Source organism: Copadichromis virginalis, linkage group LG11 (genome assembly GCF_057382275.1).
Source record: "Copadichromis virginalis isolate Kocher_CV1m ecotype Utaka linkage group LG11, C_Virginalis_male_GT1.1, whole genome shotgun sequence".
In the NCBI taxonomy this organism is placed as follows: domain Eukaryota; kingdom Metazoa; phylum Chordata; class Actinopteri; order Cichliformes; family Cichlidae; genus Copadichromis; species Copadichromis virginalis.
The window spans coordinates 3,622,355-3,645,579 of NC_140628.1; the positions used below are offsets into that span (position 1 = coordinate 3,622,355).

At 43.4% G+C, this 23,225-nt stretch overlaps 1 protein-coding gene across 2 annotated transcripts; it reads right to left on the reverse strand.

Moving 5' to 3' along the window:
* Window positions 1–1,733: 1,733 nt before the first annotated feature.
* On the reverse strand, window positions 1,734–22,484 carry LOC146697918 (phosphatidylinositol-3-phosphatase SAC1-B). 2 transcript variants are annotated; one of them, XM_085472851.1, is made up of 20 exons: window positions 22,093–22,483; window positions 21,594–21,691; window positions 20,233–20,307; window positions 19,999–20,126; window positions 18,382–18,531; window positions 15,953–16,012; window positions 15,205–15,238; window positions 14,738–14,839; window positions 13,349–13,434; window positions 12,245–12,331; window positions 12,090–12,158; window positions 11,863–11,942; window positions 11,668–11,766; window positions 11,446–11,584; window positions 7,225–7,294; window positions 6,649–6,721; window positions 4,835–4,928; window positions 3,224–3,316; window positions 3,084–3,141; window positions 1,734–3,007 (listed from the first exon to the last, which is right to left on the reverse strand). In XM_085472851.1, exons 1-20 carry the CDS (start codon window positions 22,119–22,121, stop codon window positions 2,871–2,873), a joined length of 1,761 nt encoding a protein of 586 aa, XP_085328977.1. In that variant the 5' UTR covers window positions 22,122–22,483; the 3' UTR covers window positions 1,734–2,870. The 2 variants fall into 2 exon arrangements, with proteins under 2 accessions (XP_085328977.1, XP_085328976.1); XM_085472850.1 differs by having other exon boundaries at window positions 21,594–22,484.
* Between the last annotated feature and the right edge of the window lie 741 nt (window positions 22,485–23,225).

Consider the following 23,225-nt stretch of genomic DNA (forward strand, 5'->3'; position numbering starts at 1 on the left):
AACATGATATATGAGTCACTTAGATAACTTAAAAATGTTATTGTTTGGCTTATTTTTAGTATTTATTTGTTCCTGAGTAAATCTCTTTGGCTGAGATTAAAGTTTTTACACAGCTGAATAAACGTCAAGCAGACAGCTGATTATCAGAAGTGTGAGATGCTCAGAATTTACTCCGGTGTCCTGTTATATTTTAGATAGAAAGGAGCAGACGGCTGAGTTTATTAAACAGTTCCTATAATAAACACCTTTATTTAGAAACATCTTTGTGCATCAAATGCTATAAAATCAAAGTTCAAAGTACTTCAGTCATTACGCTGATATATGACAGTAATTAAGATCACATCTAATCACATCCTGAAATAGTCTTCAGCAGTAAACACGAGTCGCTGCGAGGAGGAAACAGATATTTTGCAGCATTCAAGGAGGTGAAGAAATATATAAAAATATTATTATGCTCTCACACACATTCTTAGTCAGCCAGACTCATCACAGAGACAAAAGCCTTCAGCTCAGACTGTCTGGACTGGAGCTGACAGTAACTGATGGTAGTGTAAGCTGAATTAAGGCACAGGTGTCTTCAGAGTAGATTTCCCCCAGCAGGTGCACGGGTTTTGCATGTCCTTTATCCTGTCCTCCTTCTCTCACCCCAACCGGTCGCAGCAGATGGCCCCGCCCCTCCCTGAGCCTGGTTCTGCTGGAGGTTTCTTCCTGTTAAAAGGGAGTTTTTCCTTCCCACTGTCGCCAAAGTGCTGCTCATAGGGGGTCATATGATTGTTGGGTTTTTCTCTGTATCTATGAAGCACCTTGAGGCGACTTTTGTTGTGATTTGGCGCTATATAAATAAAATTGAATTGAATTGAATCTATCTATAAATATCACCCTGAAGCATCAAACCATATGAATTAATCTGCCTGCAAACACATTAGTCACAGAGTTTTATGGGGTTCCACTTCTCAGCTGTTCTCTATAAACCTTTACATTAAACCAACAAATGATTTGTACTTCTTATTAACATAACCACAGACCAAATTCCCCTCTAAGATCCAAAGATGATAACGGTAATTCGTTGGTGCTGTGTTGGACGTTCCTGAGGTACAAACTACATGTTGAAAACTCAGCGTTCTTGTTCATCCCTCAGCTGATTTTGAGAACAAAGTACAAAAAGGCTCATCTGCACTGGTTGATACTGCGACTCTACAACAAATGACGGGCACACCTGTAATTACATAACTGCTTCATGCAGTCTCAGTTCAGTAGAGTTCATCTTGACAATAAAGAGATAACAGTTAATGATTATGTGCAGTTAGACAAGTAGGCCACCATTAAACAGTAAGGTGTGACTTAATGATAAAGGGTAAAATCAAAGCTGAAGAGGCAGTTCGCACACACACAGTTCCTTCCTGCAGCCGTCACAGCGGTGCCGTCAGATTCAGCTTTCTATAAATAAATCTCTATTTTTACCTTTTCTACTTTCATGCTTGCTTTTTAAAAAATGTTTTACTCATGTTTTCATACTACTGTAAGGTGACCTCGAGGGTCTTTAAAGGCGCCTCCAAATATAATGTATTATTATCCAAAGATTGGAATTAAATGAGTGTGTACTAAGTACACAGGGAGCATGAGCTCTGTAGTGCTTCACCATTCATTTGGTTTTACAGACTGGACTTCACAAAAACAAACTTCAACAACTTCAAGTGTTTAAAAACGGGAAAAAGAATCTGACACCAAACAAATAAATTTGAAGCTGAAAAAACAAATTTATTCAACACATTTTTTTATTTTAAATAGCAAAACCCCGACGCAGCTCCACACGGGTCCCTCTGCTGCCCCTCACAGCCCGCTGAGCTCGGGTTTGTTCACTGTCACAACAGCGCTGATTGTTGGGCTTTTTATCTTTTATATTGTAGATATTTGTCTTATTAATAATAATAATGATAATATAAAGCACACATAAAGCATTTGAATTGAAGTGATATTGAAGACTCCAGGCGTGTTTTCAAAATACATGAACATGCACAGACCTAGAGGACGAACATTTTTATAAATGTCATTTTTAATTTGGAGCCAAAGAAATGACATCGCCCTAACATCAGCACACTGTCAGCCACGATGGTGTCTCTGTGAAGAGAATACTGTTTCGATTTGATTTATCCTTTAGTACCACAGTGACACAGATGGAGTGTTTTTCCTCTGGTGAAGTGACATGCAAAATAGTTCAATGTAATACAAGAAAACGAGTTAATGACAACTTTCTTTCTCAAGGTCCAGGGTTTCCAGGATGAATCCCCTTTCTTCATCAAGGGACCGTTTTTAACTCCACAACCATAAATCGTGTTCTAGCTGACTGATTCTGAAGGACGAGCACACTTGGATCCCTGCAAACACTCCAGAAAAGAAGCTAAAACCATTCAAGCTAAAACTGATCTTAAAACGCAGACTATGAACCACAGGCAGTGTCTAACCTAGGACACACCAGTTCTACATGAGAGGAATATCTTCACAGCTATGCTGTTTGAAGTCTGATCCCCATGTTTTCATAAAAGGAATGAGGTGGAGAACAACAAGAAACACATTTAAACAGGTCCACAGCATTCCAGTTAAATGAGGAACAAAGACATCGGGTCAGAACAGCTCCTGAGTTCAGTGTCGAGTTCAGACAGACCGTCAGTCCGCTACAGTGTGGAGAGCAGCAGGCCTGTGCACTCTTCAGTCTCCTGCTGTGGTGCACAAAGCCACCCTCGCTGCCCACCAACCTCCTCGCTCCAGCGTTAGTAAAGGCTCCAGGCCTGCTGATGCAGATAAAGTGATGACGAGGAAGAGGACGAGGTGGTGAGTTTGCGAGGGCCCAGCTGCTTTCCACACGCACACATTCAGTCCAGCTTCTCCTTCTGGACCAGCTTAGGAGCGTCTACAAAGTCCCGTCCATAAAAGAGGATAAGCCCACCGGTTACTGCACTGGCTGTTCCCCAGAACAGGACGTAAGCCAGCGTCTCAGCCCACGTGTCACCTGACAGGAGACAACAGGTCGAACTGCGTCAGTGGAGGAAATTTATTTGCATTCAGTTTATTGCAGTTAGTCTTACCGGCCATTAGAAGGCAGATTATACACATGGAAAAGGCAACAACCATGATGATGGGCAACTAGAAGAAAGAAAAGCGGCATCACATTAAAGACGTCAGAAAAAGAAAATGTTGTGAGTCGAGCTTCTTGAGCTCTTCTTACTGTCAGAAACTTCCAGTCCTTGGGGTCTCGCAGTGGAGTGGTCCAGTCAGCTTCATCGACAGCATAGTTCCCCAGAAATAAATCGATGGAATCCTGCAGGAAAAACAGCCCACCTGAACTCTGCTTTGCAGCGGCATCATCACAGGTACGCTCTTCTATATGAATTACAGTTTTAACTTTGAAGTCTTTTTGTATGCAGGTTTAAGATTTTACCGATGTCATTACTGATCTGTAGAATGCAACAAAGCAACGAGGACCACACTGAACACAGCTTAACAGTTTTCGTCTCTGCTTACAAAAGAGCAACCAAAGATGTCTTTAAGGGGATCAGCAGTTATTTCACTGAAGGGTGTGTAGCTCGTCGAGGTCATGGCTTTAAAAGAGTGAGACTGGATGTGTTTGAAGACTTTTCACCTCTCATCAGAGGCTCCTTCATTCTGGACTGTTGTTAAAAGAAGTGGGGAACATGGCCCCGTCTCTGAGCTTTTCTGAGCTCATATTTTTCTCATGTTAAACATGTTTCCATGTTTGATTCGGACTAAGAAATATGGCTTAATGAGATCTGCAAATCACTGCATTCTGTTTTTATTTACATTTCACAGTGTTGTCCAAATCTCCACAGCATCAGTGCTGAGCCCTGCTGCTCACGGCCTGATTTTAAAAGAATACGTGCCTGTAAAGCGAACTCTACCTGCAGCGGTCTGATTACTCATAACATGATGATTATGTGAGAGTCATTAGCAGCTTGTATTATTGTGATATTGCTGTAGTATCTGATGGAACAGATTCATTTCACTTTGCAATATGGCATTCACACTATTCCACACTGATGAAGTAGCACATAAAGGACGACCTGAACCCACCAGTGACGTGTGGTCAGCAGAGGTCATCATAAAAAAAAATAATGATAATCAAATAAATGAAATCGTTTCTTTATCGAATGGTTTGATCTATGAACTATTTTTTATGAAACAATCTGATTGCACACACTCACACAAACTGTGCCCTGCCATGCAACGAGGCACTGATAGGGGGCGCTCGTGAGTCCATGGTGCAAAAAAGGAACAAAGGGTCGGTGTGTGGACTTCATAAGTAAAGGTGAGACCATAATAAGGTTAATTTAAACAGTTTGTACGTGTAAAGAACGCTGATATGAAACATGACCTGTTAACTGCTGCCAATCAAATGGGAGGAAGGACCGGCTCAGGGCAGCAGCAGGTAGCAGTGGTGCTTCTGGTCTGCAGCAACTCCTGCTGCTGTGATCATGTGTTTCTATTTGATAAGGCAGTCGTCATTGCTGCGTTAGACTCCACGGAGCATTTCCATTCATAATTAATCTCTCAACATCTGTCTCAACCGCTGCCGCTGTGCACTGAGGCAGCTACCACTGACTTCCCACTAAATGAATGCAGAAATCAGGTAATGAAATGCTACTAAAAAGCAATATCAAATGTCCAGAACAGCAGCAGCTGCTTCACCGGCAGCACGAAGGCAGGAAGTGCCTCTACTAGCTGGCTGGAGCCAAATGGTGAATAATTTACTCTGTTGGGTTCATATATTTGTAACTCTGACTCTGGTGGATCAGCCATGAAGCTCGTCTCTGGTACCCACCTGTCTAAAGCCATCAGAGAAGTTGTTTTTGTAATATCGGATCATCGAGTTCCAGCCGTCCATCAGCAGTCCCCAGTGTGTTCTCTTCCCTGTCCTGAAATATGAACATGAAATTCAGCACCATTAAGAAAAGCAGCAGCATTTACAGCTACTTTATCATTTTAATAAGTGTTAAAGTACAGAACTCACAGGAAAATGAAGGAGCTCAAGGACGGTCCGCAGAGGAGAACCTATCGCCAGTTAGAAACTTTCTTTAAGAGCAAGATCCAATTTGGGTTTTTGGTTTTGCCCTCGCAAACAAAACAAACTGTAATATTCTGATGATGTGCGGCTGTAGTGATCTTTAAATATTAGACTTCTCTGCAGGCTAGAACCAGGTATTAACCAACAACACTAACCAGCAACAGCTGCAAAGACCAGGCAGGACCGCTCTTCCCAATCACATCCGTCTAGGTCTCGCTGTCACTGCCCTCATCAGCACTGAAGTCTCCCAGCATCACAGCAGAATGAACACCCTTGAGAACCTCGCCATGTCCCAGTAGCCAGCCTCGAAAGCTGCGGATCAGTTCACCAGGGCTCCTGCTCTTGCCCACTGCCCAACACACAATGGACCCAACCCCTACAGCATCTCCTGTGGGTGTCAAACCTACAAGAAGGCGGGTCATTTCCTTCTTCAAGTTGGCAGAGAACAGTGGCCTGGCCACCAGGCGTTCTCCGTCAAGCTCCCTCTCCAGGCCTTGCTCCCAGGTTGGGACCCCGATAACCCTACCCTGGTGGTGCCTGTTTTTGGACCCGGAGTTAGCAACATCCCCCAAGAACCCGAAGAGGAGAGTCCTGGCCCCTAGCCCTGCCAGTGTAGCAGAAATGATGAGGATGATGATGCAGCAGCAGCCGTTCTTCTCTGCGTGAGTAGTTTAATGTTGTTCGTGTGTAATTTACGTTGAGTAGGCTAACCACGTTATTACATTAATGCATGTAAGGTGAACTAGCAAACACCGTCGTAGTTACATGCAGCTGTCTTCTTGTTTGATGGCAGATACTCCCTTCACCCTGGCCACAAAGGCTAAAATGACCAAAGAAAAAGAGCTGAACAGCTGAACATGAGAGGTTTTTGGACTTTGTGTGTGTTCTCCATTCGGTTTGAGCACCGTTTAAGCACCGGCACCGTTTCAAAAGTACCGGTTTGGTACTGGTATCGGATAAAACCTAAACGATACCCATCCCTAGTGAGGAGTTCAGAGGGTCTCAGAGTACTGTTGCTTCTCCTTGCAAAGAGGCCACCTGGAGGAGGTGGCTGGGAAGAGGGAGGTGCTGCCATTCTTGCTGCCCCCAATTTGTATTTTTAAGTAGGAAAACAGTTTTTCCGTTGGGTCTGATGCTGCTAGTGTCTTCCTCACAGTGAGACATAACATGTTCATTAATTACTGGTACTGTTCTTGATAATACTCAAAGCCAAGATGTTGGTTTCGTATTGAAACTGGAAAAGTTTGATCGGTGCATCCCGATCTACAATCCACATTATTTTGGCTTTTCTGGGAGCTTTTACTGTGTGTTCAATGAACACATGAAAAGCATCACCGTTCCCTTTTTTTTTATTGCAACTCTAAAGACTCCTTATATTTTAACTGAGTACAATCGACTGTAGCACAAGTCAGAAACAAAACGCTAAAAGGAAATAGCTACTCCAAAGAAAGAGTGGGTGGTTGCTTTCACCTCATTATGAAAGAGACGACTGTCAGTTCTGATGGCACAACTTGAAGACAGGTAGGGCTAAAACAAAAACCTGTTAGCATGTGTTTGCTGTGAACACTCACCTAGTGAAGTCAGTCTTTAAGGCACCAGTTCCAGCATACTGCTTGGCACAAGCGTCAGCATTGTCTGCCCAGGCTGTGTGTGAAACACAGAAGGGGAGGCAGAGCAGGTCATTTACTAATCAGAGAGTTCGTCGTTCAAGCCCTGGCTACTCCAGTCTGCATGTCAAAGTATTCTTGAACGAGACACTGAACCCTGAGACGCTCTCTGATGCATTCACTGGAGTATGAATGTGTGGGAATGTTCAATGACTAAATGTTTTATAAAGTTATAGTCTAACCATGAAGCAAAAATGTCAAAGAGTGCAATAAGAGACCAGTCTTCTGCTCAGTGTGTGTGTAAAACTGTGACAAAGACTAAATCATGCTGGCCAGATAGTAGCTGGGACAGAGCATATCAAACTGAAGCAGTGTTTACCACACAATGCCCTTTAGATGTCCTGTAAAAATTAGTGGATCCAAAAGGTTTTGCGAGCATGCAAAGGACCAGCTGCATATTAGGCAGGGTTTAGATATGAAAACAACAAACTCTGATTAGTTGTTACTACTCAGGCTACAGCTGTGTGAGGGAACACCCACCATTCTTGTACATCTTCTCAAAGTCTGTCTGCTCTTCAATCCGCTGGCCTATGTGGAGAACTCCCATCCTCTAAAGACACACACACACACCTTTTGTCAAATGCTCTCGAGTCTGAATGCCACTGTTTTCTAATACAGCCCTGTTTTAACTCGTTTAACCTCTTAAGCCCCAACGCCCCCTGATACGGGGGCAAAAGGCAGGGGATCAGTTGGGCTTGGGGCTTAAGAGGTTATGCAAACATTTTCCTTGTTTACCTGCTGCCTTCATTTAGAAGAATCAAAGCAAATATAATCCCACTGCAAAATGGTATGGAGTTAATTTCAGTGCATTTGCAGACAGCAGTGGGACTACTTTGACTGTAAGGTGCCAGGAGGAGCACCCAGATCTGAAGAACAATCATAGACACAGCAGGGTTTCAAAAACCCGCTCAGCAACAAGTCTGCTATTCTCAGAGGAACAGGTGACCTTGGAGTGATGTGGCCTCTGTCCCTACGGACACAGCTGCAGATACTACAGTGCAAAGCAGTACAAACAGAACGTTTTGTTGTCATTGGTTAGCTTTAATGCACCAACTAAGGCCAAGAAGAATTGCAGACAGTTACATCTAGGGCAAATTAATCACGTTTCAGGAGAGGAGACGTACTCCTGATCATGATCAATGACCAGTTTATTGACATCAACAGATTGCTGCTCAACAGTCCTTCAGCTAGATGAACTTACTAATGAACTGTGTGCTCAGATACTTTTATTTGCTCTTTGATGTCATATTTATAATTTGGACAGAAGCAGATGTTGACATGATGGTGAAAGTGTAAAGAAAACACCAACATAAAGGCCTGGGACTGATTCAGTTCCATTTCATTTATTTATATAGCACCAACAGACAACAACAATCACCTCAAGGTGCTTTGCAAAGCAAGGAAACAACCCTACAATCACACAACCCCCATGAGCAATTACTTGGCAACAGTGGGAAGGAAAAACTCCCTTTTTACAGGAAGAAACCTGCAACAGAACCGGGGGGGGGGGCATGTTGGGGGAGAGAGGAAGGAGACGAGAGCGCCAGCTGTGAGCAGAAAGGAGGGCTTGTTGTTCTTGCAACAAACGGTTGTGTAACTCTGCTCATATAACAATCAAGTTGTGGATTTGTTGCCCGGACACTGAACTGTGCGCTGTTGGACCCAGGACCCATGTGGCTGTTTATGTTCCTCCCACTGCTACCCCACAGCTCACAGCTGCATGGGACATTATTCACTCTCCCATTGGCCGGTTACAGACTCAGCTTACAGCCTCTCTGGTGACTTCAAACACGTCACTGCCAACTTCACACAATATGTGGTCGGTCCCGCCAGGGGGGAGAGACTTTTAGACCTACTGTATGCTAATGTCAGTCTCCTCTGTACCCCCACTGGCTGGGTCAGACAAAAGCTGATTCAGTTCACCCTCCACTATGCGCCTGTTGTGAAGAGGGAGCCTGTGACCACCAGTAGTATTAGGAGGGGGTCGGAGGAGGCCTCAGTGGAGCTACAGGGCTGTTTTGTGACAGACTGGGAGACTGTGAGTGTTTCACCGACTACACCTTCCACACCGACTCCACTGTCCCAGCTCAGACATTGTTATCCAAATAACAAGCTGTGGGTGACGAGGACATCAAAGCCCTCCTCAACGACAAGAAGAAGGCCTTCAGACTGGACAATAGAGAGGAGGTGAGCATGGTTCAGTTACTGAAAGGTAACATCAGACAATAATTACCGGAGAAAGCTGGAGCAGAACAGCATGAGCGAGGTGTGGAGTGGCATAAAGACAGGGGCTCCTTAAAAGCTGGGGCCGGTACGTTCCAAGCGATCTAAGCAGGTGACGTCGTGAGACTGCATCCCAGCGATTGGCTGGTCAGTAGCGTCACTCGATGAGTCATGAGAGCGTCTCGTTCATGAAAGTCAAACCTGCCGTTCTTGTAACCCGGCAATGAGGGAAATACGAAACAAAGCCACGGTCCCTGAGTTTGACGAAAAGCCAGAGACCGAGCAGCGGGTATATCGACGCCTCCACTTCCACCTTTTTTGTACCATTCATGTTGCATACTAACTACGTTACAGGATGCTAGGCAGCAATGACAACAACCAGGCACATTAGGTGCTACTCAAGTGTAAGGAAAAACCAACTGTGGTGAGCCATAGCAAGCTGATCAAAGTAGGTCCGATTAAAAAGGGGCTAATGTGCTCAATGTGTTTTTCAACAGATTTGACACTGCAGTAAACGCTCAGCCACTCTCTCCCTCTGTTCATGAGTCTGAGTCTGCAGAGGCTCCCAGTGCTGAAGACGTCCTGCCCTGGTCCTGTACCAAAGTCGACACATTCCACTGACCCCAGGATTGCAGACCTGTGTCACTGACTTCCCAGGCAGGCCTGGAGGACGCCATCATCTACCTGCTCAATGGTGTCTATGCACATCTGGACCAGCCGGCGAGCACTGTGAGGGTCATGTTTTTTGACTTTTCCAGGCGTTCAACACTATCAGGCCGACCCTCCTGGGTGATACGCTGACAGCGATGCAGGTGGATGCCTCTCTGGTGTCCTGGATTGCTGATGCAACATTGTGTGTCAGGTGATCAGCAACACAGGGACCGTCCTCTCTTCTTTCCTCTTCACCGTGTACACCACAGACTTCAGCCACTGCACAGAAACCTGCCATCAGAGGTTTTCTGATCATGAATGCATCAGTGACAGTGAAGAGGCAGAGCACTGGGGGAAGTGGGTTGAAGTGGACATCGTGGAAGACTACAAGTCCGTTGGAGTACATAGATAATAACCTGGACTGGATTAAAAACAACACTGCACAAGTGGTTAAGGTCTTTTAACATCTGTCAGACGATGCTGTCTGTTGTGGCAGTGCCATCCTCTATGCTGCTGCACGCTGGGGGAGCAGGCTGAGGGTCACAGATGCCAAACACTCAAACTGATCCGTAAGGCCAGTAATGCTGTGGGGACGGAGCTGGACTCCTTAAGGTGGTGTCGGAGAGGCGGATGTTGTCCAAGATGAGGCTGGACAATACCTCCATGACATGCTGGCCAGTCACAGGAGCACGTTCACTGAGAGGCTGAGATTACCCATAATGCACCACTGAACGCCACAGGAAATCATTCCTGTCTGTGGCCATCTCCCTGTACAACTCCTCCACTGATACAATAGTACAATAGCGCACATCCTCTGCAGTGAAAGTAACGACGTTTTATAGATTAGAGTAAAATGTACACGATATATATTTAATCTCTGTAATATTGTGGATATTTAGACTCGAGCTAGTTCAGTCTGTTACTGTTCTTATCGTCTCTGACCACATTGTTAGGGATCAGTGAAACCCCAAACAGACCAACAACCTGAAGGAAGCATTAAAGCAGAAAGTGGCCACTTCAAGGCTGCTCAGACTGAGCACAGTGCAAACAGGTTACACAGATTTGAGCCTTTACCTTTATACAGGCTTTGTATCAAGGTGTAATGTGTACAATTAATCATCACCAGTTAAATAAAGCAGTATCATGTTCGTATCAGTATCACATGCTGTTTATTTATTTGTGCATTCTTTCTGTTTACACATGAAAGCACTTCTGTAATTTGGCCTCTGCACACGTACTGTGTTAGATTTTAAACCAAATAATGACCTTCAGCTCAGATTTAAGGAGTTTAGCAAAATTATTACATTAACTGATTTGCAGTTAATGAAAAATGAATTCCAGCAATCTAAAAGGAAATACGGTCCAATGGAAGCGAGGGAGCTCGAGGACGGGTCGAGAGCCCAAATAAACCACAGAGCTCACCAAACCTTTAGGGTAACCAGCTCAGCCATCAGTAGAATTCAGAATTTAGCTTGCAGGGGAAAAGCAGACCAGCACAGCTCAAGAGCAGTATATGAAAAACATGGTTGTGCGTTGCTCTACCTCAAAATGTCGGGGTCCTTTCCACTGACTGGAAAAACTTCCTAAAACAGGCTGGATTCCTGTTTTTGTTAAACCCTTGAATCACTTTAGTCACATACTGACTGTTGGGTTTAAAATCCTTGTGGTGGTGAACAGAAACAGAAAACATGACTCATACGTCTAAATGTGTGTAAATGTGCTTGTACAGTAAAGTACTTCAAGGTTTCCTGATGGTGCTGAAGGATAAGCAAGTTCTTGCATGTGAGAACCATTACGCATTATTATATGTGACTATGCATTTAATACCTGCAGCTGTGACTGAAGAGAGCGTCGGGCCAGCAGGCTCTGGATGACATTTGTACGATCCAAACAGTCCATGCAGTTGCTCCGAAAAGTTCCCTCCTGATTTAACAGCACCTTTCCATCTGCATCCACTAGGAAATATCTGCATCCATATGCACAACATTACTTCTCATGAAGAGTGTATTACTATTGGACAGACACAAGCTGCTCTACTGGCTCACTGACCCAAAGTCATCCTGCATTTCAGCAACCATGTCCAGTAAGATCTGAAGGCGGTGCCACCTCATGTGGCTGCACTCCTTATGAAAGTCAAAAGCTATGTACCTAGACAAAAGCGAGGCTTTAATTACCTGAGGAAAGCAGGATGTCGAGTAAATGCCAGACAGATGAAGCCTGAGGCTGAATTAGTGGTAATCTTACTTGATCAAGCCATTACCCAAGTTTGTGACCATGTTGTCGAATGCCAGCTCCAACGGCTTTTCTGAGCCTTTTTGGTTTATCTGTGAAAGAACAGAACAAATAAAACAAAGAGCCTTTGCAAACGATTGCATATGGGTATGTGTGGGTTTGCTGTTATTTCATTTGACTGTGAGGTTATATCATGGTCTTGTAAATGCAAAAATCAGTAGCTAACGGATTGTTCTCACCAAGTTCAAAGTGACTTGTCTTCCATAGAGGATGATCTGGGAGTCAAAGTGTCTCTGGAATCCGTCCAGCTACGACAAAAACAGGAAGATTTCAGAAATGAAGATAAACAACAGGTATTTGTTTTTTCACTTGAATCTGCATGTAAAGAACTTACATGGTTGACTGTTTTGCTGATCTGTGGTTTTGGTTTGTACCTGAGATTAGGCCTTTGGGACCAGTAGAAGGGGATGGAGCCTCTGGTCTGCAAACACACCATTAACAACGAGAATTTGAAATCAGAGGAGAGACCCAGAGAAGGCAGAGTTTCTGAAGCGTGTCTACAGGATGAGCCCATGAAGCTCTTGGTCGCTCAAAAAGACCCAACTGTGGAGACATGTATGGCTTGAGATATTAACTTTAATAGATTAAGCTATACATCCATACGTTACATTAAACCAGCGCCTGTGTGAAAATAGCTGAAATATCCAAACAACATGAAGGGTCCCATATTTGATCAAACACATTGTCCCTACTATGTAACTCGCATGTTAGGTAACCCAATGACACACATTCCAGTACAGTCCACTGTCTCCGAGGTTTAGATGGGGCCTTGTCCGTGATCCAGTTCAAAAGGACGCACTTGCTTGCACAGATGTTAACAGCCTGTAAAGCTGCTTTTCTAATCTCCCCGATTTTGTCATTCGGAGCAGCAAACGCGACGGGTTCAGCGGCAGCAGAGATCTGATCCAGGTCACACTTTATGAACAATACTGCTGTATTTTTCTGCATGAGCACAGACAGTGAGTGAGGTTGTCCACCTCTATTTTACACTTAGGGCAGAGTAAGGCCTGAGTTATATACGTGGGCTCGGTGTGAGACTTGCATTTGGACTGCTTTTACTTCATTGCACTCAGATATTTAGCATTCTCCCAGACTTGGTCTCAGGTGCCTTTGCAGTGATTTAGATGTTAATCTGTTGAATTTCTGAACACGATTTGTCTTCAATCATCCAGGTAAGTAAATGCCACACTCGCTCACAGGTCACCTGATGAAACGCTTCGTCCAGATGAACAGAATCAACTTTTTGGAATTTTTCTGTTTCTTCATCTTTTTACATTGTTTTTAGAGTAAACTTTTTTGCACCCTGGGAAGCCAACAGACTGAAGGAAGCTTTTGGACCCATGTTCCTTCACTTACTGACCATTTTCCTATTTGCTATCGTTGGTCTGAACGGCAGATTTCATGTAATCTCTGCTGGAGCACTAAGTGTTTGGCTCACCTGAACAAAAGAAGCCTTTGCACCGTTGTACTGCACTATCTGCTCTGTTTCCACATAGTTAGCAGCGTGTCCTTCTGAATCAATGCCTACAACAAAAACACACAAACACACACAAAAACTGTTGACAAACTCGGTTATCTGAATCCTTCAAAGTCATGAGGAGCTGATTAGCTTGTCACTGACTTGAGGTGCAAACGCACTGACTCCACTATGTTCAAATGACTCGTGCGCTCGCTGCATGTACCCACCTGCAGTTAAGCAACGTGTGCGCTGGGCCACTTGAACAGGTGGAGCCAGGCTGTGTCTGCTACACTGCTCAGGTGGATAGTATGTGTCAAACACAGCAGGATCCTCCCAGAACAACAATATCCTTTCTGTAAATTCTTCTAATCTTTTTAGTGTTGTTATAAAAACAGAAGAAAATACCACAAAATGCATTTACTGAGAACATTTCTTCAGAGACATAAAGCAGCCAGAACATTCGGTCAAGGCTGGTTTCTAGAATCGATTCGATTTGAATCTGGGAAATTTTGCCTCAGACAGTCAGAAATATTATAACTCAGATCAGCACATTTACATCTTTTTGTATCTATAAAAAGGAAGCTGACACTTTCCAGACTTTATCAAAGGTGTGAGCGTCACAGCAGAGGCCTTTGTGTCAAAGCAGCTGAAGATAAAACAGAAAAACATGAAGGAGATTTTCCTGTTCTGGGATTTTATAAAAGTATTCTGCAGTCGATCAAAAACGAAAGAAAACCATTAATCAACAATGAACATCACCTCTGACGTTACAGCGGTTTGATTAGAGACACGGCGTTTTGCATTTTGTATCATTTTAAAAAGTTTAAATTTGTTCAGAAGCCTGTTGAACGGCAGAAATTAGGTTTTCTTAGTAAAAGGAAAAAACAGCGGCTGACAGCCTGTAAACAACGTAGACTTGTGCGTAACAAGCAAGCGAATTTTATCCTGGTGGAAGCAAAACAGCAAAAGTCAGAGTGAATCCATGACGATGTTTATGTGAAGCTTAGTTTGGATCAATGTTGTTTGGAGAGAGATAAACTAACAGCTTCAGAATCAGCGCAAAAAGGGCGTGAACATAAAGCTCGACCCGCCGACACATCAGAGTCAGCGAGCTTTCAGCCCCGACCGTGTCCGTGGCGTCGGTGAGAAAGTCACAGCTCACTGATTCTGATCCGTCGGCGGGGCCGCGCTGTGTGTGTTGATATTTTGTGAGGTTTCACCTGAGATTCTGGCGTTTTGGGCAAAATAAATTCATATTAAAAAAATCTGGATTTTAATGACTCGATATCACGTTATCCAAGCGAGAATCGATTTTAATCGATGAATCGATCATCAAAACCCAGCCCTAGCTCAAAGGACATAAATTACCTCGGACATAGTAGCGGACCCCTGCTCTGAAACAGCTCCTCCTGGAGATAACGCTCCACTCAAACACCTTTCCACTGATGCAGCTCGACTTCACAGTGATGACTGATTAGCACGTGTTAAGGACACAACAGTGCTGACAGGAAACATCACCACATGTAGGGATATGATATTAAAGACTCATTGAGTATGAAACATTTGTAAGGTTTACTCAAGTTTAGTCTAGTGGTACGAAACATCTACACTGCGGTACATTTTTAAACAACGTCCTCTGGATGTTTTTATTGTTATGTTATTACTCATCTGATAGTTTTCTGTCAAGAAGAAGAAAAAAGTGCTCCAGCAATCACAACAAAGCATTTAGAGCGCACAGACCAGTCTGCTTCAGTGGTCATTAAATGACACCGTCCAGTTCCACTTTCACAGGTAACATGAAAGCTGCCATTCACTAAGGAAACAGGAAAGGATACAGCCGTGGACAACAGGAAACACAAACATGTGCAGCTGTGAAAGGAGAGCAGCGGTAAATGTTTCTATGTACAGCAGCAGAATATTTAAACATGTTGAAATGAAACTGTCTGCTACAGGCGGACCTTCTCCACAGTTACACATATTTTGGAAAATGAAAAATGGACGGTGAGCTCAGCAGCTTTGCTTCTGTATAGAACTGCAGGAGACAAACTTATTAGCTGAAGCCGTTTTGCAGCTACACATCTGCTGTTTTTATTTTTCCCGATGACACGATTCACTGAAAACAGCATCAACTCCTTAAGTCGTCTCGCCGACTGACTTGAACATTTCAAAGTTTCCATGACACAAGCTCCTTGGTTACGTTGGCTACATGTACCATCGTTTTCCTGCTAAATCGTAAAATGTTGCTGGAGTGAATTCACCCTGGTGCCTCTGGCAGCAGGTAAATGATCAGTACATTAGGAATTTTCATCAGATGAGAGGGTGCTGGAGCTCATCATCCTACCTTGTTTTGTGCCACACTTTTCCTCACTCCATCACTTTGATGGTTGATGTTTTCCTCATCAAGTCATAGAAATGCTTCTAGTGTGTTTTGGATTACTGCAGCCTTGCCTCTCTTCTTTTCTTAATTGCTCACAATGAAACAAACTCTAGAGCCTTATGGACTGAAGGGATTTCCTTCACCATGCTAAATGTTTTCTTGTGCTTTTTATAATCTTCCTTACTCACTAAATAATTGGATCTTACCTCTGGCTGTGCTATGAATTCTCTCAACAAGTGTCCGTTCCACACAAATCGCTGATCTGCCTGAAACAAGAACAGATACAGAATTGCAAATCAAGCCGAAGCTACTATTAACTGAGATAACGTACAGTCCTCTGTCCTAAACCACCCCGTTCTTTATATTTTGTTAAGAAAACAGGAAATAGGTGCAGCAATTTATTGAAACATATTCTAGCATAAATGATAACACAGCTCATACTGAGTTCTTACAGTCCTAACAAACTTGAAAGTCAATATTTGGTATGACCAGCTTGAGTTATCAACACAGTTTCAAGCCTCTTCAGCAGCTTCAGGAATGGGAGGCAGAGCCTTCAGTTTTCAGGCCCCTCTTCTGTGGAACCAGCTTCCAGTTTGGATTCAGGAGACAGACACTATCTCTACTTTCAAGATTAGGCTTCAAACTTTCCTTTTTGCTAAAGCATATAGTTAGGGCTGGACCAGGTGACCCTGAATCCTCCCTTAGTTATGCTGCAATAGACGTAGGCTGCCGGGGGATTCCCATGATGCACTGAGTTTTTCCTTTCCAGTCACCTTTCTCACTCACTATGTGTTAACAGACCTCTCTGCATTGAATCATATCTGTTATTACACAGCATGTCTTTAGCCTGTCTTCCTTCTCTCACCCCAACCAATCACAGCAGATGGCCCCGCCCCCCCCTGAGCCTGGTTCTTTCTTCCTGTTAAAAGGGAGTTTTTCCTTCCCACTGTCGCCAAAGTGCTGCTCATAGGGGCTCATATGATTGTTGGGTTTTTCTCTGTATGTATTATTGTAGGATCTACTGTACAATATAAAGCACCTTGAGGCGACTGTTGTTGTGATTTGGCGCTGTGTAAATAAAGTTGATTTGAGTAGTTCTCCAGGCATGTTGGAGAACATTCAGAGATCTTCTTTGGATGTTTTGCTGTCTTTTACACTGTTTACACTGCTTCAATAATGTTGAGGTCTGAGCTCCGAACAGTGTTATGTGAGGTTTTCAGGTATGATTCTCCTGGACTGGAAGCATGTTTGGGGTCAAATGTAAAATGCTGCTGTCAACAAGATGTTTTCCAGAAGTTCTTATATAGTGGAGCAAAATCTGATGGTGCTTTTCTTCATTCATAATGCCATTGATTTTGATAGCTGCAGACACTCACTGTTGGACCTCTCTTTAGACCTCTGAGTGCACAGCGATGATAATAAGAGCCAAATGTTTGGATTCATCACTTCATGAGACTTGTTGATTTTCAATCCTGTTCTCGTGTGATTCGGCATACCTCAGCATTTTCTCCCTGCTTCCCGTCCTTAACAATAAATTCTTGACAGCCACTCTGCTATCATTCCTGAGGAGGCTTTGATAAACAGGCTCAACTGACAATCCAGACGCATGTCTCATGTCCTGTGTCCAGGTCCTGTAGCTTTTACTCTTTCCTCTATTCGGCCTCTGATTTTTAAGAAGCACCAAACAGTATAGGTATGTTTAAGAGCTCTTTGGCAATCAACTTGTTGGTGCAAAAACATTAAACGGTGTTATCTTTGCCATATTCAAGTAGAAATGGGAACAAATGATGTTGTTTTATGATAGGCTGCCTAAACAGACTTTAAAACTTGTTCACTGCTTAGTTGCCTTTTTGTGTGTAGACACAACCCAGGTTCATGCCGTGAGTTAGGAGCCTGAACTATTGCTCAAGAGCACTTTCAACACAAAAAAAGAAAATCAGAGTCTGGCTCCTTGGAAGCAAAGTATATAGAATTTTGTTGGATTTCCATATTATGATCATTTATCGCTGTGTGTCCAACATGTTTAACCATGATTTGATGGTCTCACCCTACCCGAGGTCAGAGATACAAGCTCTCCAAAGTGCTGCTCATAGGGGCTCACATGATTGTTGGGTTTTTCTCTGTATCTATGAAGCGCCTTGAGGCGACTGTTGTTGTGATTTGGCGCTATATAAATAAAATTGAATTGAATCTTCCTCGCTCACACTTGAATGAATTAAACAAGTGCAGCGTTAAAAAGCTTAACTTTGCTGGTCAACACCCTGTTAGTGATAACTGGTACATGTGGAATTAGTGACTGAGACACGTCCATATTTTAACAAAAAACCAACCTCTAAACCAGGGGCCCCCAGGCCTCGAGGGCCGGTGTCCTGCAGGTCTTAGATGTGTCCTTGATCCACAGCTGATCTAAATGGCTAAATGACCTCCAGAGGCCTGGCAATGAACTAATCATGTGACTCAGGTGTGTTGACCCAGGGTGAGATCTAAGACGCCGGCCCTCGAGGCCTGGAGTTGGACACCCCTGCTCTAAACCATTATTGAAAAAAGAAGTGCTTCCAGCTAAGCCCTGAACTGCAGCCACACAGTCGTCCAAATACACAAACAGTTCAAAGACTTTACATCAGAAACATCTTACCCTCTCCAGAAGGCTCATCTCCTGAAACTCTGGGCTGGTGTTTGCCAGGCGCTGCAGAGTGTGTGTCAGATCATAGTCGGTTGCAAAGTAGAAACCGTCTGCATGAAGCATGCTGTTAATCATGGACAGGAAGGTCTTGTTGTCTTGCATCTGCAACAAGAAATAAATCCAGCAACAAAGCAAGAGATACACACGAGCCGACAATACAACCTGGGTGAAGCAGCTGTGATCTCTGCTTGAGCAATAATGTTTCACGTAAGGAACATCTGAACATGCGTACAAAGGCTACGTTCACACTGCAGGCCAAAGCACATCACCCTATGTGACCCGTATACGACCGTGCTGTGACAGTGTGAACGGCACGAATCCCATATTTTCAAATCGGACCTGGGTCACTTTCGTATGTGGTGCTGAATCCGATACATATCCGATGTTTTAGAAAGCGACTGCTGTTTGATGGTCATGTTGCATGAAATCTGTCTTTTACGCTGACACAAGACAGACGCCAATTATCAGCTCCGGAGAAGACAAGCGAGACAGCACGGCGGTAACTGGAGACGGAGCGAGTCAATGGACAGAAACTGAGGTTTTGGACTTGATTAGCATATGGACAGACAATTCTATTCAAGCTAAACTTGAAGGGTCGCATCGTAACCGGGCTGTGTTCGGGGTTAACTCTATGCTCAGACTACCAGTTGGGATTGTTACAAAGGAAATGAGCAATACGTTTTTTTACTTAAACATTTAAACATAATACAACACAAAGCAGAGCGCAGCAGCCAGTGCAAATCTTTGTTCACTGGAACAAGTTTAACTACTTTGAAGCTTAATATTCTAACGTGACATCGTTTTAACTCTGAACAATAAAACAATTTTTTTTTTTAATGGAGAGTTTATTGAACCATCTGACAAATTTGCTTAAAAAATTAATTCAATTAATTGAATTTTAACTTCAGGAACACTGTTCTGGGAGTGCACTAACTCTCCAAAGACACGCCCGTGGAGATCACTGGTGTCCATCAGTGAGAAAGATTATCCACACGCTCGTTCTCGATTCTTTCACAAACCATAATCATTACGGGTCAATCTTGTCGATTGGACGTCCCAGTAAATTTAACTTCCTGTCAGATTGTGCAATAGAGGAGATGTTGGGCCGTAGTACACAGCACAAACCAAACACATTAGCAAAAATACTTCAGGGGTCATTTGGATTTGTTTTCTATCCACAGGACACGGGGACCTGACAGGCACCGAGTGGACCATGAAGTCATGAGCATACCAAAGTATCTACCATCAAATGTGAGGCCAACACGTGTGCTCCACAGCAAAGCCTAGCTAAAACTGGGTCAACAGCACATCCATCTCAAGCTCAGCAGCAAATCTGTAGCACAATGGCTGAAAAAAGACAAGACGGTGATGCAGTTGCTGCATTTAAAGTTCAAAACTCTCTGGACTTTTAGATTTCTGTGTATAAACACGTGGCTGCAAACCTCAGTGAACTGAAGGAACTCTGTAAAGAAGACAAAAGTCCTCCACAATGATGTGTTTCCTTTGTGTTACTGCTGTTAAAGGTTGTTCTGCTAAATTCTACTAAGGCGCAGAATCAGAAGACACTACCTGGTTGTCTGTGAGGTGCAGTATTGTCTTTTTATAGGAGATTACGTCAAAGTCCAGAGCCTTCCACACAGCATGGCCCAGCAGATCTCCCACCTTCCTCTTCTTTGTGATGACAACCAGGTACATGCCTTCCAGAAAAAGGAGAAAGCAGAGCAAAAATGCACTGGATTATCCAACTTCCAATATTTCACAGTAGAATAATGTATCTCCATACTGTGTGCATGCTGATCTTACCTGCCACTAAGCGTATAGTTCCCATCAGTCCACATATTGGCCTGGTCTCAGCTGATGCAGGGACATCCTGTCTCACTGAGAAGGGCGACAGGGACACAACAATGGTTTTTATGGACACAGGAAATATATCTGTAACATCATCGAAGCTGGGATTATAACTAAGGAGGGCATCTATTATCGTTTCATGATCTACTCTCCAGACTTACTGCAGCCCAACAGAGAAAAGAAATCAACTGAAGATCAGAGAAAATCTTGGCACTCCCACAATTTCAGCCCACGCCAAAAAAGAAATAACAAAACAATAACAAATAAGAAGGAAAGTATCCTCAAACGTGTTTAACACTTAGCCACACATTGTCTTCAGAATCAAAATACTCTGTGGATGTTATGTGGTCAAATATCTTATGTATGCAAACGCGCGGTCCAACTTCTTATCTGGTGCACGTCTTTTATTTTGACAGCGAACGCGCACCACTTATGTGCAGCCCATTTATACAAGCGCTTTTAACTATGCTTTAAATCAAACATTCACACTCTGATGGATCAGAGAGCAACTTGGGGTTACTATCGTGCTCAAGGATGTTTAGCATGCAGACGGGAAATCTAAATCACTATCTGCCAAATCAACTAAATTTAATGGGAGATGTTTTTGTTTCGTTTTTTATAAGATCTAGAAAACATTTCCTATTTTAATGTTCACACAAAATACAGTTTAGCTAGATATACTGAAGTGTTACTTAAAGTGTCTTTCTTATTGTATTTTTATATGTTTTTATTGTACTTTTTATATTCCTGTTGTACAGCACTTTGTTTAATAAATTGCTTTATAAATAAACTATGGCTCAAATCAGAATCAGAATACTTTATTGATCTCTAGGGGAAATTAACAGTGCTCCAGTCCAAACAGTAACAAAAACAGACAATACAGGAAGTAAGAAATAGCACAATAAAAAGTGTCTATCAAGACTGGCAAAAAAATCTTTTGAATTTTATAAACTTTCTTTAATTCCATATTTAAATAACAATAAACTTAAATGCCATTTTGAGCTGCAGCTCAGCATGTGGAGCCGATCATCTGCTACCTGTGCTTCAGTCTACATGCCAAATATCCTTCAGCAAGGTAGCGACCCGGGCTGCAGTGTGACTGTTAGATGGAAAGCGCTTACACAGAAACAGCTGCGGGGTGAATGAGGCAGGTTGTGTAAAGTGCTCAGGCAGAGCAGAGCTGTCCATTCACCATAACGAGCAGAGGTTTTCTTTGGGCTTTTCATTAAAGGTTTAAATGGTCTCAGTCGTTTGTTTTCTTCTACATTTTTAGACAGCATCCCGACCTTTGGCAGGGGGCGTGTCCATTTGCTTACCTGTTAGAGTCATCTCAGTTGACACCCTGTCAATAGCCAGGACATCCACGGAGCCATCATCACAAGCTTCTATGTAAAACTTCTCTGGTGTGGTGCGCCTGATGCGAAAGACAAGACCCGGTTTAAAAGCCACCATGAGCCCGTGGGCAGCTCACATTAGCAGCGCTGAAGGAGCCGGTTACTGCTCTGGAACATGGCTCCATCACATCTTCTAACCTCGCTTAGAAGCTCAGTTACTAAGTTGCGTTTGCTCGCGTCCATATTTAAATGTGTTATTTAAATGTGATTAGAAACAACTGAAATTGTTTAAAAAAACAAAACAAGTTGGGATAAAACGAACGTTAGCGTCAGCTCCTCGACAATTAACGAGAAGCTGACGGAACGTAACTCAAACGTGTCGTTGTAGTTACACTCCTACTAAAGACGGGCACGCCTCTCCACGCAGCGTGGACCGTAAACCAGGCTGTGTGATGTTACTGTTTCGTTCTGCAGCACTTACAAGCTGAAACTCTGGAAGGTGTTCGCCATCTTTGCTCCCGAAATCTCAGTGACGTCAGGCTACTTCCGCCGTCAGCTGTGAGCGCGCGAGCGTTTGTTCCACCTGCAGCGTGAGCGAGCTCCACGTGCGGCCGGACACCGGAACAACACGGTTCTGTAGAACAATAAGCAGCATTGGTTAAAATGCCATCTTTACATTTCCAGTAAGGCGTTAATGTAACGCCTTACTTATGTAACGCGTTACTGGACTACATTTAGTTGTGTAGTTGCGTTACAAAAGTTCTTCAGGCGGATAGAAAGAAAAAACGTTTTGTCCTTCTGCACATCAGAGCAAAGCAGAAGCAAATTTTAATTTCTTTGTAATATTTTGAGCGTTAAGGAATAACAGAGACGGCTTCGACCTCAGCCATCGCTTAATTTCCGGAACTGGACATAAAGACACCGGCACAGCACTCAAAACACTGCTGCCCCCTGGTGGTCAAACCCGTGTGCACCAACTGTTACTTCATAATGTTCCTCCCCCTTTAACTGAAACTACTCTGTAGTTTAATTAGTAAATAAAATACCCATATAAAAACTTAACCTTATATATATAAATATAAAACAAACCCCACAAAATTTACTCAAATTTCACTCACTACTAATTAACCAGCCATCCGACAGACTTCACTATAACAGTAAAATCCTGTCAGCGCCCCTTCCTGTTATTATCAGTCTCTCATATGCTCCAGAGGTCTCCTGCTTCTTTTCTTTCCTTTTTTCCTTGAAAGTTTGCACCGCTCACCACTCTCAGGGGTGCAGCAGGCCTGTGTCTGTGTTCTTGACAAGTAATGCGGGACTTTGCCTCATGCTCAATGTCAGTCTCCATATGTGGCCACCACAGGTAACTTCTGGCCAGGCCCTTCACGCGGCTCATTCCCGACTGTGATGTAGCTGTTCCAGCATGGGGCAAGAACGCCGTTCTGGTATCACCGCCTTCATCTCATGAAACAAACGTATCAATGCCTTATGATCCATGATAATCATAAACATCCTGCCATACAAGTACTGATGGAGATACTGTACACCAAATATTACAGCTAATCCTTCTTTATCCGGCTCTGAGTAGTTCTTTTCTCCTACACTCAGTGTACG

What these genes read in the sequence shown, in the direction of transcription:
- LOC146697918 (XM_085472850.1), bottom strand. Translation starts at nt 21,729, where the DNA reads ATGGTGGCTTTTAAACCGGGTCTTGTCTTTCGCATCAGGCGCACCACA. An exon ending in AACTGAGATGACTCTAACAG is followed by an intron (nt 20,308 to 21,593) that starts GTAAGCAAATGG and finishes CGCCCTTCTCAG; the next exon opens with TGAGACAGGATGTCCCTGCA. An exon ending in AGATGAGCCTTCTGGAGAGG is followed by an intron (nt 16,013 to 18,381) that starts GTAAGATGTTTC and finishes TTCTTGTTTCAG; the next exon opens with GCAGATCAGCGATTTGTGTG.